This window comes from Schistocerca americana, chromosome 3, assembly GCF_021461395.2.
Source record: "Schistocerca americana isolate TAMUIC-IGC-003095 chromosome 3, iqSchAmer2.1, whole genome shotgun sequence".
Taxonomy (NCBI): Eukaryota; Metazoa; Arthropoda; class Insecta; order Orthoptera; family Acrididae; genus Schistocerca; species Schistocerca americana.
The window spans coordinates 373,191,945-373,207,815 of NC_060121.1; the positions used below are offsets into that span (position 1 = coordinate 373,191,945).

The window sequence follows — 15,871 nt, forward strand, 5'->3', positions numbered from 1 at the left end:
GCCTCTCCCTCCTATTGTCTTTCCATCACTGAGCTTACTTGAACCCAAAGTTTGTTTGAGCCTTCGAAGCCGTGCACACATACGCTTTTGCACATGCCCAACGCATTCCAACTTTTCAACTACAAATTCATTTCCATATGGTTTCAGTTCCTCTATAGTCTTGAAACCTTTGGAGTCACCATCCACAAGGTAGCATTTGTACCTAACGTTGTATCTGGGAACTGAACGTTCAAAAATTTGTTTCACTCCATCCACTTCCATTGCTCCACTTGATCCACTAAAATTTGCCTCACAGGTTCCACTGTGCTCTCCTTTGATTTTATTTTTGCACCTACAATGTTTTGATAATATTGCAACATCTATCACTTTTGCACAATCACCATAAGTAGCAGTTACAACCCCATTCAGGGATTTATGACCCCTCTTTTGCCAGGAACCATCTAATGCCACTACCAAATCCCTAGAACCACCGTTAATTTCTACACATTCCTCCACTGCTTCCTTCATGGTTTTCAAAGCCACATCTTCAACAGAGGATCCTACCAGTTCACAGTAGTACCCAAATTTGCTTGGAGGCGATGGCAAGTTCATAATACCACAAAACAGTTTACCAGCAGCAGACCCTTTTCCAATGGATCAAAGACCATACACAAGTTGAACATTCACATCAAACACTCTAGATCGTCCATTTTCACCAAAGAGACTGGCATGTGAATTGTAGAAAGTCAGTTGATGCTTGCAACATGCACAGATTATCTTCATCTCACAAGCTAAACCAAAGTGCTTTGTTATCTCTAGTTCCACTCCTACACTTAAACACATTTTGCACAGAACACTTTCTTTCAGCAGAGAAGATAATAATCCAATATTCAGTACTTCGTTAATATCATCACTGTCACTAACATATTCACAAAATCTGTCACTTCCACCAGTCAGCTTCTTGCTAGAAGATTTCACAGGGCTATGGCCGGCCATGTGTTGCTTAGCAGAAGAACGCACTGTTTCAGTAATTGTAGTATCGCAACTTGGTATTAGTGTCAATTTTCTTTTCCCTACGTTCTTCCTCTTCTTATATACATGGTTACTAAAACGTGGCATCGTAACCAGAACAACGCTTTACTCAAGAAGTATAATACTACCAACAACAGGCGCAACAATGAACTAATTTGAAACGGTAAACAGCAAAGAGAGAATGTTGCGCGCTCTTAGCGCTTCATTTGTCACAGAAAACAATGTAGCCAACCCTTGCACACTCGCTGTATGCGTAACATAAGGTGCTGTATGCGTAACAGGCCGAGAAAATCCCAAGCAGTTCGCCAGGAAGTCACGAGAAGGTGTTAGATGCATTCAGCAGCCGCCCATTTCCTCTGCAGGCGTGGGGGAAAATGGTAATAACTCCACTTCTAGGGCGAGTAGAACAATAATTCAAAGTTTACATTAAAGAGGAATGTTCCAATTAATTTTCGGTAGCAAAAAAAAAAAAAAGTAATTTTTTGGATTTGACCACCTCCGGCTCCCCTTAAGAAAACAACATAAATGGATGCTAACAATATCCAAAACTCTGAAAATGTTGAGTATAAATGGACAAATTCCAGCATTACTAAACAATGTGCTTTTAACAGATGTGTGCTGAGTGAAGTTGTGAGGGAGGGGCACGACCTGCTGTGACTCAGACAGCTATGCTAGAAAGCTGCTCTGAAAACAAAGACAGATTAAACAAAGATTTAAACATATCCAAAGCATCATGTCAAAAAACCAAATGAAATAAAATTAGCAAAAGGAGAATAATGTGTGAAGTGTCCTACAAATTCAAACGTAAAATTCTATCTGCTGATCTGAAAAGCCATCTGTCCACACATTCAGTGACCATAATGGCACTGAAATGGAGAATGACAGTGTGTCAAAATACTGGCTTGCTTTTCCAAAATTGTTTCACTGAGAAAGCTCAGTCAGTAGTTCCTCCTCTCAATTGTTACAAAAACACAAAAAAGTGACCGTGGGATAGAAATCAACTGAAATCACTCAATTGAGAAAAGTCACCTGGATCTGACTGGTTACCTCCATGATGCTACACAGTTTGAGAAAGGACTTGCTCCTCTTCAAGCTGCAGCCTACCGTAGGCACTGGTGGAACAAAGCACTCCTACTGATTGCAGGTAAAAGTGCAGATCATTCTCATTTTCAAGAAGGATCATCAAACAGATGCCTGCAACTATAGACCCAGATGACTGACAATACTCTGTTGTAGAATTTTGGAAAATATTTTATGTCCAGATATTATGACCTTTCTGGAGACTGAAAATTGGTTCTCCAAACAGCAATTGTGTGAACCACAGCTCATCCAACAGACACAGAACGTAGTGGATAACAGTCCCAGATTAATACCATGTTCCTCGAATTCAGGACGGCATTCAGTGCAGTTCTGCACTGTCAGTTAAAGAAAATACAGAATATCAGACTAGCTTTGTCATTAGATTGAAGAGTTCTCAGCAAATAGCACACATCATGTCAATCTTAACGGAAAGTAATCTGCATATGGAAAAGCAACTTGAGGCAAGGCCCAAGGGAGTCTTATAGGACCATTACTGATCACAATTTATATAAATGATCTCATGGATAACGTCAGAAGCACCGTGAATCAGTCTGCAGATGATGGTGGAGTGCACAGAGAAGTCACAAAGTCAGGGGGTAAACACTTTGTGTAGAGACTGACAGGTGACCCTCAACAAAAGTACTGTGCACTAATAAGCAGAAAGAAATGTCTTGCGTGATTATACAATTGCCAATCAATCACAAGGAGCAGTCACATCTATTAAATACCTGGGAGTATGCATATAGAGTGATTTCAAGTGGAATTACCAAAAAAACTAATCACAGAAATGCAGTTGCTAGACTGTGATTCATTGGAAGAATTCCCAGGAAGTATAATGTGTCTAGGTGTAGCTCATAAAATTCTCATTCAACTGATACTTGAGGATCACTCAGCAGTCTGAGACCCTTGCCAGATAGAACTAACAGAGGAAACAGAGAATATCCAATGAAGAGTGGTGCATTTCATCAGGAATTTCTTTAACAAATGTGAAAGTGTCTCATCCAATAATAAATTCCACTGGGAGGAACAAACACAGATGTGCTGAAGTGCCTAAACCATTTTTGTCTGCAATGCAGATCTTGTGAGCCATATGTAATATAAAAAATACAAAGGCTAGCTTACTTTGTGTACTTTCATCCCAAATCTGTCTAAATCTTCATTTATAATCTGCAAACCACTGTGATATGCATCACAGAGGGCACATCCCATTTTACCACTAATTAGGGTTTCTTCCTGTTCCATTCATGTATGAGGCGTAGGAAGAATGACCGACTGCCTCTGTGCTTGCAGCCATTATTCTAATATTATCCTCATGAGCCCTACGTGAGCGATACATATGGGATTGTGGCATATTCCTAGAATCAACACTTAAAGTCAGTTCCTGAAACTTTGTTAACAGGATTTCTTGGGATAGTTTACATCTATCTTCAAGAGTCTTCCAGCTCAGTTCCTTCACTCCCCATGTCATATGGAATCATTGTAGGGTAACTTGTCACATCAAACTAAACTTTTCCGAGTTCAAAAGTGTCTAATACACATTATTTTTCATGGCAAGTCAAGAGAATCCTGCAAAGGTATGTTGTTCAAGCAACTGGGAAGCTAAGTATTGCTTCCCAATATAGCTATTTCTTAATTAAATTTTGTCATAAATAATCTCTTTCTTTTTCAAACAACTCAGCTCATGGAATAACACTAGAAATAAGAATAATCTCCAAAAAGATTTTCATAAAGGTCATTCAAGAATATACATTTTCGATAAATTGCCAGCATCCATAAGAAGATTAATTCCCAGTAAAGTTCAGTTTAAGAGTATCCTAAAAGATTTATTGGTAGCCAATTCCCTCTATTCCACTAATGAATTTCTTGGTAGAACCAATCAATGACTATACATTATCAATAACAGCAAACAACTTGAGTGTTATGCAGAATCTGACTTCCGCACAGGCTCAGTGCAACAGTGTGATCAATGTAAATATGCACTGTAAACTGACTTTCTATTTGATGATACAGGACTACGGAGTCAAGATGTAGAATCATTACAAAATAGTACAAAACAATAGCTAATAGCTCAAAAAGAGAGCTCTCAGTTTTATTAACTATGAAGAAACTCACTTGTCTTTATCTTCTTCCTCTACTGGCTGGTCCTCTGATGAGCCCGATATCTGTTCTGCTAATTTTAAAGATGGTTCTGTCAATTCCTTTACAACACAGAAGTCATAATGCTGGTAACCTGACCAAAAAGACAAGCTTTGATACAAAATTCATTATATGATGAAAATTTATTAAAAAGGACTCTCAAGTCTTGACACAAATTGAAATACAAATGAGAAAAAATAGCTTATTTAGATACTATTTCTCATGTCAGTTCATATGATTAAGTTTACATACAGGTAAATGCCTTTTATTAAATCTCTTCATCAATATAGCTACTCTATCTATCTCTTTATAAACAAATAATAAATACTAACCTTTGAAGCTATTGGAGATGGTGGTGAATGTTTTAGATGTTTTCTCTGCAAACTGAAGCAATGAATTTTGATACAGAATCAAAGCATGAGAAAACATATTACATCGTGCTGCAGCTAAAAGATCAACTTTTTGAAGGCAATCCAGCTTTAACTTATCAAAACGGACCTTGCTTCGACGTACTTGTGTCTGCACCTGTTACACATACAATAATGAAATAAAATAAAACTGAATAAACAAAAGGGAGCACAGTAAACAAATAGGTTTAAAATATACTCAAAGAATGAAATTAAAGTCAAATAATTGATAAGGTAGAAAGAATACATCATAATTCAATGGTTCATAAGAATTTTGTGCCCTCAACATTGTTCAAAATTTATATTTTTATTATATTTTTCAAACTTCACACATTTACAATCAAACGTTTGACACAAAGAACTTTACAACAGTAACAGCCATCAGAATGACATTGCAATGGCTAAAGAAAATATATATATCAAAAAGAGAGCTATGGTATTTCTCCCTAGTGAAATGGATGATGAAAATCAGACCTACAGAAGCAAATTTTAGATAGAGAGAACTGTAAAACAAGCAACAACTGAAGAAACCAGATCTTTTTGTTGAAATGACACTGGCTGAAACAAACAGATCTAAAAATTACACAAAGGTTATTAAGTCTGTAACCCATGAACATTGGAGAAAATCACTGGAAGGAGAAATTGCCTCAGTGGAGGAAAATGCTTAGTGGACTTTGTTACCACTGCCACCAGATCGTAAGCCCATTATACAAATCTTGGGTTTATAGAATTAAGCACAAAGTTGATGGTAAAACTGATCACCATACGGCAAGACTAGTTGTTTGTGGATTTGGTCAACAAGAAGATATGACCAGAATGAAATTTTTAGTCCTATCACTAAATATGATACAATTTCAGCAGTTATGAATGTTTGTGTTAGCAAATACATTCCTTTGGCACAGTTCGATATATGCAGGAACCTGAGGGATTTACTGAGGGGACTAATGGGGTGTGTGAGGTTCTTGAAAGCTTATATGTACGAAAGCTGTCTCTAGCGAATCCTTGACTTGTGGATAGTAAGCCAGATCCCTGCCCATTCTATGAGAAGACTGCAGTGATGTAATGACGGTAATTCTTCGTGTTCATGACCGATTAAAATCTGTAAATATGTAGGACGACACAGGTTTTCTAAAAGAAAATTCAAAATGAGTGCGATTACTGTTGAGCCACTAGGATATTTTTGAAATATTAACATTATATGTCAAGAGAGTGGATCAGTGAATCAAGAAAGATATGTTAAAGATGTGCTTTGATGATTTAACACAATGGAGGCAAGCCCTGTGTGAACTCCAATCTACATCCAGATGGATTGACCAATGATAAACCAACAAATGCTTCACATTGGGAAACAGTTGGCTGTCTTAAGTATTTAGCTGTTGGTACAAGGCCCAATACAGCATTCATAGCGAGCCACACACCAAAGTTTGTAGAGAATCATTGATCTTTAGTACAAAAGGATTCTCAAGGATATCAAATGTTCAGCATCATTTGATATGAATTGTAAATCTAGACGTGCAAACAGAAGATCTGAGGTACACAGTGATGCCAATTATGCCAGTGATCTGGCAACTTGACACTCAGTTAGAGATGTGGTTGCAAGATTTTGTGTAGGAGCAATTACCTATGCAAGTAAGCGGCAACAAAGCAGATCACTGTAAATAACCGATTCAGAATATGTGGCTGCCAGTGAAAGGGCAAGAGAAGCAATATGGGTATTCAAACTCTTTGAAGGAATGTCACCACTGGATGATGATTATGACAATAAAGATGATGATATGGTTGCTTGGCTTCACATGACAGAAAGATCTTTCAGTTTGCAGTTCACCACTGGATGTTGTTCCTGTTCTTCTTGTTTGGAATGCAAATGCCATCAAACTAGTCAAAAATCCTGAATTTCACAAGATATTGAGGCCGCTGATATTTGAACGCACTAAAACTGAGAGAAAATTCAAGAAAGCCAATTAGTCACAGAGCATGCACTAGGCAATGAGCAATCTGCAGAAATTCTCACCAACTCAGTACCATGTGTTCAGTTTGAATATTTAAAATTGCAATTTGGAATGCTTTATTACTGTATTTAGCATGATCAACATTCCAGGGAAGCGACATTTGACAGAAACCTCTGCTTCATAGATGCGTCTCTCTGTATGTCTTTTGCATTCCTAAATACATTTTCTAAGAATAATGTTATGAATGTCTTTTTAAAATTTGTTTAAAGATTATTGTGTTCTTTCCTTTGAACTTTTACAATAATCAGGAATATCTATCCTCATTAGGCAACCCACAGTTCAAAATCAGAAATGTTAAACCCAGCTAATTCTCTTCATTTTCATATTCTGGAAGTCACAGACATTCCGACACTCATATTCTGTCTTATTTGATGTTGAAGAAGTATTGACTCAATATGTAGTCACAACTTTATCAGATGATAGGGAAATACAATGCTACAAACTGATTAGATTAGATATTTGATGGTGCAGAGGATTTCTTGACATACAGAATCCAATATATTATCTTTGAAAAAGAACTATCAACTGATTGCAAGCATGCAAAATGGCAGTGAAATGGTACCTTGAGTATTTATTTACATACATATTCTATTTATCATTTAATATGTGTAAAAAACTAGGATGTAGAACAAGTCAAAAAATATGAAAATGTTAAGTATATAGAAAACGTAACGAGGTAAAGTACAAAACTTAAAGAAAAATTCCAGTAAAACAAAAACATAAAAATAGAACAAAAATAGATGAAAGTTGAAAAAAGCACTATATAAGAATTACATGTTGACCAATAATACATAATAAACAAACAATAAAAATCTACATACATCAAAAGTCTACATGTGTCTCCTAAAAAAGTTCATCAAATGAATCAAAGGTTTTCTGAAGTAAAAACATCTTTATTTTATTTTTAAATAATGCAATGTAACTCGACAGGCCTCTGATGTTATTTGACAATGAATTACATATATATTTATATGCTAGAATACTGGGATAAAGAGGAATATTCAATACGACTCACAGCTTTTATCAGTGATGTAAGAAACTTGAGACAAATGTCATAAATATAGTGACTAGAACATGGTATCACTGGTGATGTTTACAAATACACTAAGCTAGGACAGTCTGTCACCACAACCAGATTTTTTTTTCACATTTGCTGGCTTTGTCAACTTACAACCAAATTATCACCTGCCAAACTAAACTACACGTAGAGCTAAGCTACAAGTCCATCAGTGGCTTCACCAACAAACAAAAGAATGTAGCCACCCCAAAATGTGACAACACAGCAATGGCTGTGGTCTAAACTGATAACTCATACCAAATATTATTCTGGACCCAAATAGTCTACATCTTTCTGCATCTAGGTTAAATTTTTGAAATCAAAATAGAGGTCAGCCTTTCGTCTTTCATTGTTATCACAGGACATTTCATTTGTTTCATAGTGCATGGGATTGTCAACCACAAATGGAATAAACATATTTTAAATATATTGGGAAGTGGAGATGAGTTCTTAAAATGATTGTGACAGGAGGTTCTCAAGGGAACTGTTTATAGTCTGGATAACCTTTTTCTACAGAATGAAAGTTTTCTTTGTTGTAGAACTGCACCAGAAGATGATTCCATAGAACATAATAAGGTGGAAGCACCCAAGTAAGTGGACTTTGTCACACAAGTATCTCAGATATACGAGTCCTAATGGCAAGTATAGCTTAGGTCAACCTTTTTATGGCCTGGAGGACATGATGTTTCCAGCTTACCTTGCTATTTATATGCTAAGAGTATGGTGCAATATATCCTTCGTATTTGCTGACTGTCATGAATGAGAGGTGCCTGCTGTGTGATTTTGTGGCAGGAGTTGAACTAGATGTAATTAGTTTTGCTCGTATTTAATGACAATAAGTTTTCTTTGAAGCATGTTAGGACTTCAGGGGTAATTTGTTGGCATTAGCCTCTACGTTGATTAAATATTTGGGGTTTATCATAATGTAAGTATTATCAGCAAACATAGTGAACTTAAATGTTTGGTATGACATGTGCAAGTCACTCTTGCATATAAACAGCAGTGGACCATGGAGAGATCCCTGGAGGACTCCACCTCCTCACCCTCTTTGCTGATCTCATCCAAAACCACATTCTTTAACCTGTCATGGAGGTACGATTTTAGCCTGTTTCCCACTGCCTCTGTGATTCCATAGGGGCACAATTTTTTATAAGAATTTTGTGATTCACATAATGAAAGTCTTACAATGATTACAAAATATACAAGTGGTTTTACTCTTTTTTCCCCCTAGGGATTCTTCCTGCCTTATCCTTACCTAATCCCACCCTATTCTCATTGTGACAGAATATATGGCTTCAGTTGTGGACATACCTTTTTGGAAACCAAACTGCCCTCCATCAATCATATCAAAGTTTTCAAGATACTTCACAAGCCAACGAGGACTTTTGTGAATGTGGTCAAGAGAGAGGTGGGACAATTGTTTGTAACTTGGTGCTACAGCAAGCTTCATTCCATCTGGCAAGAGCCCTGACTCATAGAAGCATTAAATATGGTTGCCAAAACTTTGTGTAACTTGTTTTGTTTCTTCCTTTTTGTGGAGACGTAGTTCTACAGCAAGCTTCATTCTGTCTGGCAAGACACCCTTATTCATAGAAGCATTAAATATGGCTGCCAAAACTTCACTTTTAGAAGTTAAATAGAAATATTATCTACACCGGATGACCCTTTGCTTTTTAAGGAGACAATAGTTCTCTTTACTTAATTTCCAGTTACAGAGGAAATGCTTATCTCATTTATAGGATTAGGAAAGTGGCATTTCGGTATTTCCATGGCACTTATTAAGGAGACATTAAATCCTGTATGCTCAGTAGCACTAAAAAAACCGTCACTGAAGATTTTTGCTAAAAATGACACAACATGCTTTGTGAAACAATAATGTAACAGAATGTTTCCTGACACGGTGATACAAAACTTGGGCAAGCCATATTGGTTGTTTACATGTTCATCATCAATAATTAAGAGAAAGTCTTCAGTTTTACTGGTACAGCTGGCAGAGGTCTCACTTCTCATTACAACCCTGAATGTTTTGATTCTATTACAGGATTGATTGATTTTTGGAGCTAAAATATGAACTTTTTTTTAATATTTGATTACTTTACTTAAAGAGTTACAATTTTTTGTAATGATTTATTTGGGTACGGTTGCCTAAATTTTTCGATGTAGGGTAGAATTCTTGTTTTGATTTGCAAGATATCCATATCCTCTCTGTGGGAGATGTCTTTTTCATGATTTTTTTGGCGCAATTCCTGTATACTCGTTTTGGAAAAGGAACTATCAAATACTATTGTAATTTCATTGCAAAACAGATTGTATTTCACACCGAAATCTCTTTCACAATGTATCTACTTACATCTCCAACTTATGCTTCACTTTCATGACTAGCATGTGACTCGGTAATTAGCAACTAATGAAATTATGTATGTCAATGTAAAGTCACAAGAGAGTTGCAGTCCTGTTACAAGCCCTTCAACAAGCTCTCACACTAAAAATGAAACAATATTTGTGAAACAATAATGTAACAGAATGTTTCCTTACACAGTGATAAGTTGGGCATGCCATATTGAAAAAGTAATGTGGGTTAGGGAGAACATAAGTGGCCACTGGCAGGGTCCAATTCCACCCTTCTACTTTGACCCGTGACATAATGTTGTTGGGATGTGTGACATCACTATGACGCATTGTTTTTTATTTGGTTTGTGTTTGTAAATCTCACATTGTTGTATTTGATGATGTCCTCTGATGGTTGATGTTGACAAGTTAATTTTAGCATGTGGCATTGGGTTCATTTGAGTCTTGGTTATCACTGTGGTAATGTGGGTTTCTTTGAGTCTGTGTAGTCAGTGCAGTAAGGTGGATTTGTAAGTGTTTGCTTTGTTTTCAGTGAGTTGGGGGGGGGGGGGGGGGGGGGTTCCACGCACACCCCAGCCAGCCTGGGTGATTTTTGTTAGAGGCATTTGTCAGTAAGTAGTTTTTGTTCTGGTTTTACTCTATACTAATTCTGATGTTTTGTCTGTTTTATATTTACGGTATTTTGTCGCGTTTTAATTGACCTATTTAATATGGTGCTTTCTGGGTTTTCGAGTTGTTGGGGTTTTGGCTTTGGTGGCGTTTTGTGATTTATGTAGGTGTGGTTTGCCTGTGGGTGTTGACAGTTGTATCTGAGCTACATAGCTGAAGGGAAATGCCAGACTCCATTTTTCGGAGTAGGAGGTGTTGGTTTTTTGGTATCAAAAGCTTCATTTGAACTACATAGGTCAAGGGAAACGTCCGATTCCACATTTGGGAATTACAGATGTTGGTTTTTTGGTATTGTGGACTTGGTTTGAGCTATACTGGTCATGTGAAATGTATAATTCCTGTTGGTTTTATGGCTGTAGCATTTTGTTGCAAGTTGAGTTTAGTTTGTCCCAGTCCTAAATTTCCATTGCCTACAGTTGTCCCTTTAGTTTCATTTTATTGTTGGAGTGCGATATTTTTCTGTCATTTTTATTTTTTTCATATTTGTTGGAATGTACATGTAGTGACAATATTATTGCCATTTTGTATGCACTGCAACTAGGTGTTTCCACCATATTGATGACCTCATGGGTCAAAGCACATGGTGGGAATCGGATGCTTCCCTAATCCCAACATAAGTTACATGAAATGGAATGAAAAACTTTTATATTATACCAAAAGACATTCCGTTTGTGAAAGGAAATTCTTGACTGAACTATTCTGTAATATCAACGGAGCAAGCAGAAATTGTACATACAATAGAATAACCAGGGACAACATTTGTTCCAGTTCGACAAAATGATAATAATATTCACAAAAATAAATAAGAAGAAGAGGCTACTTAGTGAGTGAGTGAGTGAGAGTGTGAAATTAAAAAAATGTCAGGCGAAGATCCAAGACAAAAGCCAACAGGCATAATGTCTATCAAAGAGACAGAAGACTTGGTCAATACATACTTTCAGGAGATGGAATAGATAAAAAAAAAGGACAAAATGAACAGACCACAGGATGAAAGTGATGTATGACACATCTGTTGTGAGGACCAGGGGAAGAAAAGATGAAGATGGATGTGTCATACAGAATAGAAGGTCAAAGATGGTACACTGGTAAGCATGCCAGCAAAATTACAGAGATGACATAATGTCAAAGTGAAAGACAGAGGGATAGAGGGAAAGAAATAAGTACTGAAATGGGAGGGGGAGGGAGAGAGAGGGAGGGAAGGGGGGGGGGGGGGGAGGGAGAAAGAAAGAGAGAGAAAGAGAATAATAAAAGTGGGCAGATTGTATGTTAGTGGAAGTAATGTCCTCCCCACTCCCCATACTTCTGGACTAAACTTAATTTCTAGTGAATTGTCGCATTTTCAAAAAATAGTTTTAATAGCTTAACTGTGGCTCCACCATAATTTCCCAACTAATATAGTTTAACGACTACATTCATTAAAACAAGCAAGATGGCATAGTGGTTACCACATTGGATTTGCATTCAGGATGATGACGACTGAATTTCCTGTCCAGCCAACCAAATTTAGGTTTTTCACGATTTTCCTAAATCACTTAGAGCAGCTGCTGGGATGGGTCTCATGAATGGGCACAGCCAATTACCTTCCCCTTCCTTTCCCTGTATGAGCTTGTACACTGACTGTAATGACCTCGCTGTATATGGAACATTAACTCTTAAGCTTCCTTCCTTCCTTTATAAGCATTAAGTAGATAATGGTGCTTAACAGTGTTGTTTCAATACATTGAAGTTTTGCAGTATGGCTTGCATACAATACATGATTGTAAACTTAACCGAATATGACACACATGGATATATCACAAGAGGCACCGTGTAAAAAGGGGGAAATGAAAATGTTTGAATATTGGGGTATATACTACAAAAAAGCAAGCTGATTGCAACTACTGCATAAGCACCAATTGGCCAAGGGTTGAGCAGAAAATAGGTAAGGACATTTCCAAGTGTGTGTGTGTGTGTGTGTGTGTGTGTGTGTGTGTGTGTGTGTGTGTGTGATGAGAGAGAGAAACAGAAAGAGAGAGAGAGAGAGAGAGAGAGAGAGAGAGAGAGAGAGAGAGAGAGAGAGAGGCAATGTTACATTTTGTTTATTACATAGCATGAAAGGTTATGTACCTTCCGGAAACGTTCCAACTGCTTGTATGTATCAGGATCCAATTCCTGTGATACATTTTTCATCCAGCTTAGAGATGCTCGATATTCAGTTCTTGCCTTTTCCATTCCATTCACATTTTGCAGTGTATCTTCAATGGCCCTATGTCTAAATGTCTCCACTTCCTAATCAAAAAATGTCGTTTAGAAAAGATATAAACGAAAATCCTAAACAATGCAGCTACCCTCCTATTGACAATATTACCTGATACAAACGTAAGAGTGGTACCCTAAGGGTTAGCCGCTGCTGTCCTGAGTAGGAAAGAGATTTGCCAACTGCAGTCATCATTTTCCCAGCTCTGGTTTTATCGGTTTTCCCGGCTTCCTTTAGGAATCGTCCCATAGAGTTCTCTTCTTGGGCTAAAGCTGTGAACAACACACATTTAAAGGAAGTCATTTCGGAACAGTATGCTACTACTGCTTCAATATTAACATCAACTTACTACACAGCCTCTCCTGATATCTATCAATGATTCGTTGAAGAACAAGGCAGCTTTCTTGAATGGAGCGGAATAATTCTAACTTTGCGTCTAACTCTGCATCTGATGCAACAATACACTCGTCTTCCTTTTTCCCCAGTTTCCGAAACACCGTTTCCTTTGTTACCCAGTACTGATGTTGCATTTTGGTTAGTGCAGATTTATTGGTATTTTCTGCGCCGTGCTGCTCAACCCACCGATCATACGCCGTACCGCTACAACCACTATTCGTCCGGCTACATAAAAACACATGTTATTCAGAAAACTCATAAATAAATAACTGAATAGGTCTTCTCATTACCATTTCTTGTATTTCTAGGTGGAGACGGTACTCTTATACTTACTAAGCATTCATTTTAGTTGGGTAACTACATAAAGCACAAAATTTCTAGTCCTACTAGCGAAATCACAATATACTGGGTGGATTCTTCGCCGACATTTCGCAGCACATCAGTTTCGATATACGAGTGTTTACTGCTTTAAGGCATATGTGTGCATAAACAAATACACTATCAACAACAATTTCATATCACTCCCATTCACAACTGTCAACATTGCGCGTGGTATCCATATTGAGTTAATGTGGCAGTAATTTGCAAAGATAATATGTGCATTGCATGACCATACTGATACGGGAAAAATCAGCCGTCAGTGATTTCTAATACATTAATTTGCAAATTAACGCTACGCAATTATTTAAATTCAAAATTATCTGGACCTTCCAGTGGACATTGCGTTCATTCATATTTTAGATAGCCATAATTTTTTTTATTCATTAGCATCTGAAACAGTTCGAACAAAAACTTTATTGTGTACTGTCATAAATATCTCAACTAACGAATTAAAATCTCATATCTAGGGCGATAGTGATATTTCGCACATATTCAGCACTAGAGTGAAATGAAAGTCTCTGACGCTACCACAACTTGGCTATCATCTTTGAAAACTTCTATGTACGGCAGTGTGTCTGCTTGTTTGAATGACGTTTCACGTCCCGGGCTAGACTCTGTGTAGTTCAGTAAATATACGGTATCAAATGGACTGTTAAACAAGCTGTACCAGACGACAATATACCGTCAATACTTTTTCGCTATTTACAACGAGTCCCTACAAGGTCAGGTAAGCAGCAATAAATGTAACACATGTTTATGTGGGAGCGAAGCAGGTATGGAAATGATTGCTGTTAAGATTTTAACATGTATAGTGAGATGTGCCATTGATGATAATCACTCGGTCTCTAACTATTAATTCCATTAATGATTCGTTTCACCCACCTTTCTGTTATTTTCTGTTGCAAATATCGAAAGCAAAAAATTGTGTTGCGTGAGCCACCTGTTACATGTTTTCATTTTTTGACGGTTGTTAGCTGGTTTGCTAGAGAGGAGCAGAAAAGTCACAAGTTTCAAGTACCATTTTGTAATGCGTTAGATTGAGAGAGGTGAAGTTACTTTTTCTGTACATTACAGAATTTGAAAATACTGTCAATAACCATCGTATAGCCAGGAAACAAACTGTCACTACTTTCGGTTTTTTGTGTGTGGATGTACTTATGCATTTGTTAGTGTTTGGACTTGATGTCTTGTGACGTACATTAAATTTGAATGTGCATTTAAAAAAAAAAAAAAAAAAAAAAAAAAACGCTCATACCTTCAGTTATGATTACTGTTATGTTTTGTATAAGACAACAAATTGATACAATATTTACTGCTACGTTATCCCTGATATAATTGTTCTTTGGAGGAATGTCATTATCAAAATAATTGCTACATTTTTTAAGAAAAATAAAAGACCATGGATTAGACAGAAGCAAGCCTAAATAATTTTTCATGAAGTGAGTCTGTCAAGTTTGTTCTAGATTTGCGTAAACACTTAGCGTTTTTTTTTCCCCTTGCCCTCTGAATTCGAATTTTGCCGAAAAGCAGAGTAGAAATTGTAATATACACATAAAAAGTATAAAATCTACAGGTGGATAGCTCATCGTCGATTAGGGAATTATTTTTGGAAGGTTTGCCCTGCGAGGGACAGGGGAGTTATGCACACAGTCTCTCCTCCTTTCGCACTCCCCTCTCCCTCCCACCCCTCCTCCTCTAAAAACTCATTGACAACCGAGGTCACACATTCTGCCCCTTCAGACAGACGTATCAGTATATTATTAGTTCCAAGAAAGCCAAAGCATATAATAATTATTGACTAGTACAAGCGTTCCAGGTCGATTTGTTGTGAAATCTGAAAACTATTTCCTCATTCATTTCGAGACTAACGTGAGTTGCCCCCTTCTTCTAAAATGCTTTTGAAACTGTGCTTTCGTGTGCCCAAAGACGTGTCCTTCGATAAAATGGAAACTTTGTTTCTTGTTTGTTACCGCACCTTAAAGATTTGGAGCCCCCAAGGTATTCATGCTAGCTCATGTTTTCCAGTTACCTTACATCCAATTACTCGGACGTTGGAATTGCCTATGATTCGTATCTGATAACCCAGTTGGTTTTCAACTCAGTCTTAAACAAAATAAATAAAAAAGTATTGCAATTGTAG

The 15,871-nt window shown here is 37.1% G+C and overlaps 1 protein-coding gene across 2 annotated transcripts in view; it reads right to left on the minus strand.

Annotated features, from left to right (window-relative positions):
- Window positions 1-13,915, minus strand: part of LOC124605678 (islet cell autoantigen 1) — a 43,769-nt gene extending 29,854 nt beyond the window's left edge. For both annotated transcript variants that reach the window (XM_047137529.1, XM_047137528.1), the window contains exons 1-6: window positions 13,684-13,915; window positions 13,304-13,575; window positions 13,066-13,226; window positions 12,825-12,986; window positions 4,560-4,752; window positions 4,204-4,321 (exon numbers count right to left, since the gene is read on the minus strand). In XM_047137529.1, the coding sequence (XP_046993485.1) occupies window positions 4,204-4,321; window positions 4,560-4,752; window positions 12,825-12,986; window positions 13,066-13,226; window positions 13,304-13,575; window positions 13,684-13,694 (917 nt within the window). In that variant the 5' untranslated portion in view covers window positions 13,695-13,915. The remainder of the gene's footprint in view (window positions 1-4,203; window positions 4,322-4,559; window positions 4,753-12,824; window positions 12,987-13,065; window positions 13,227-13,303; window positions 13,576-13,683) is intronic.
- Between the last annotated feature and the right edge of the window lie 1,956 nt (window positions 13,916-15,871).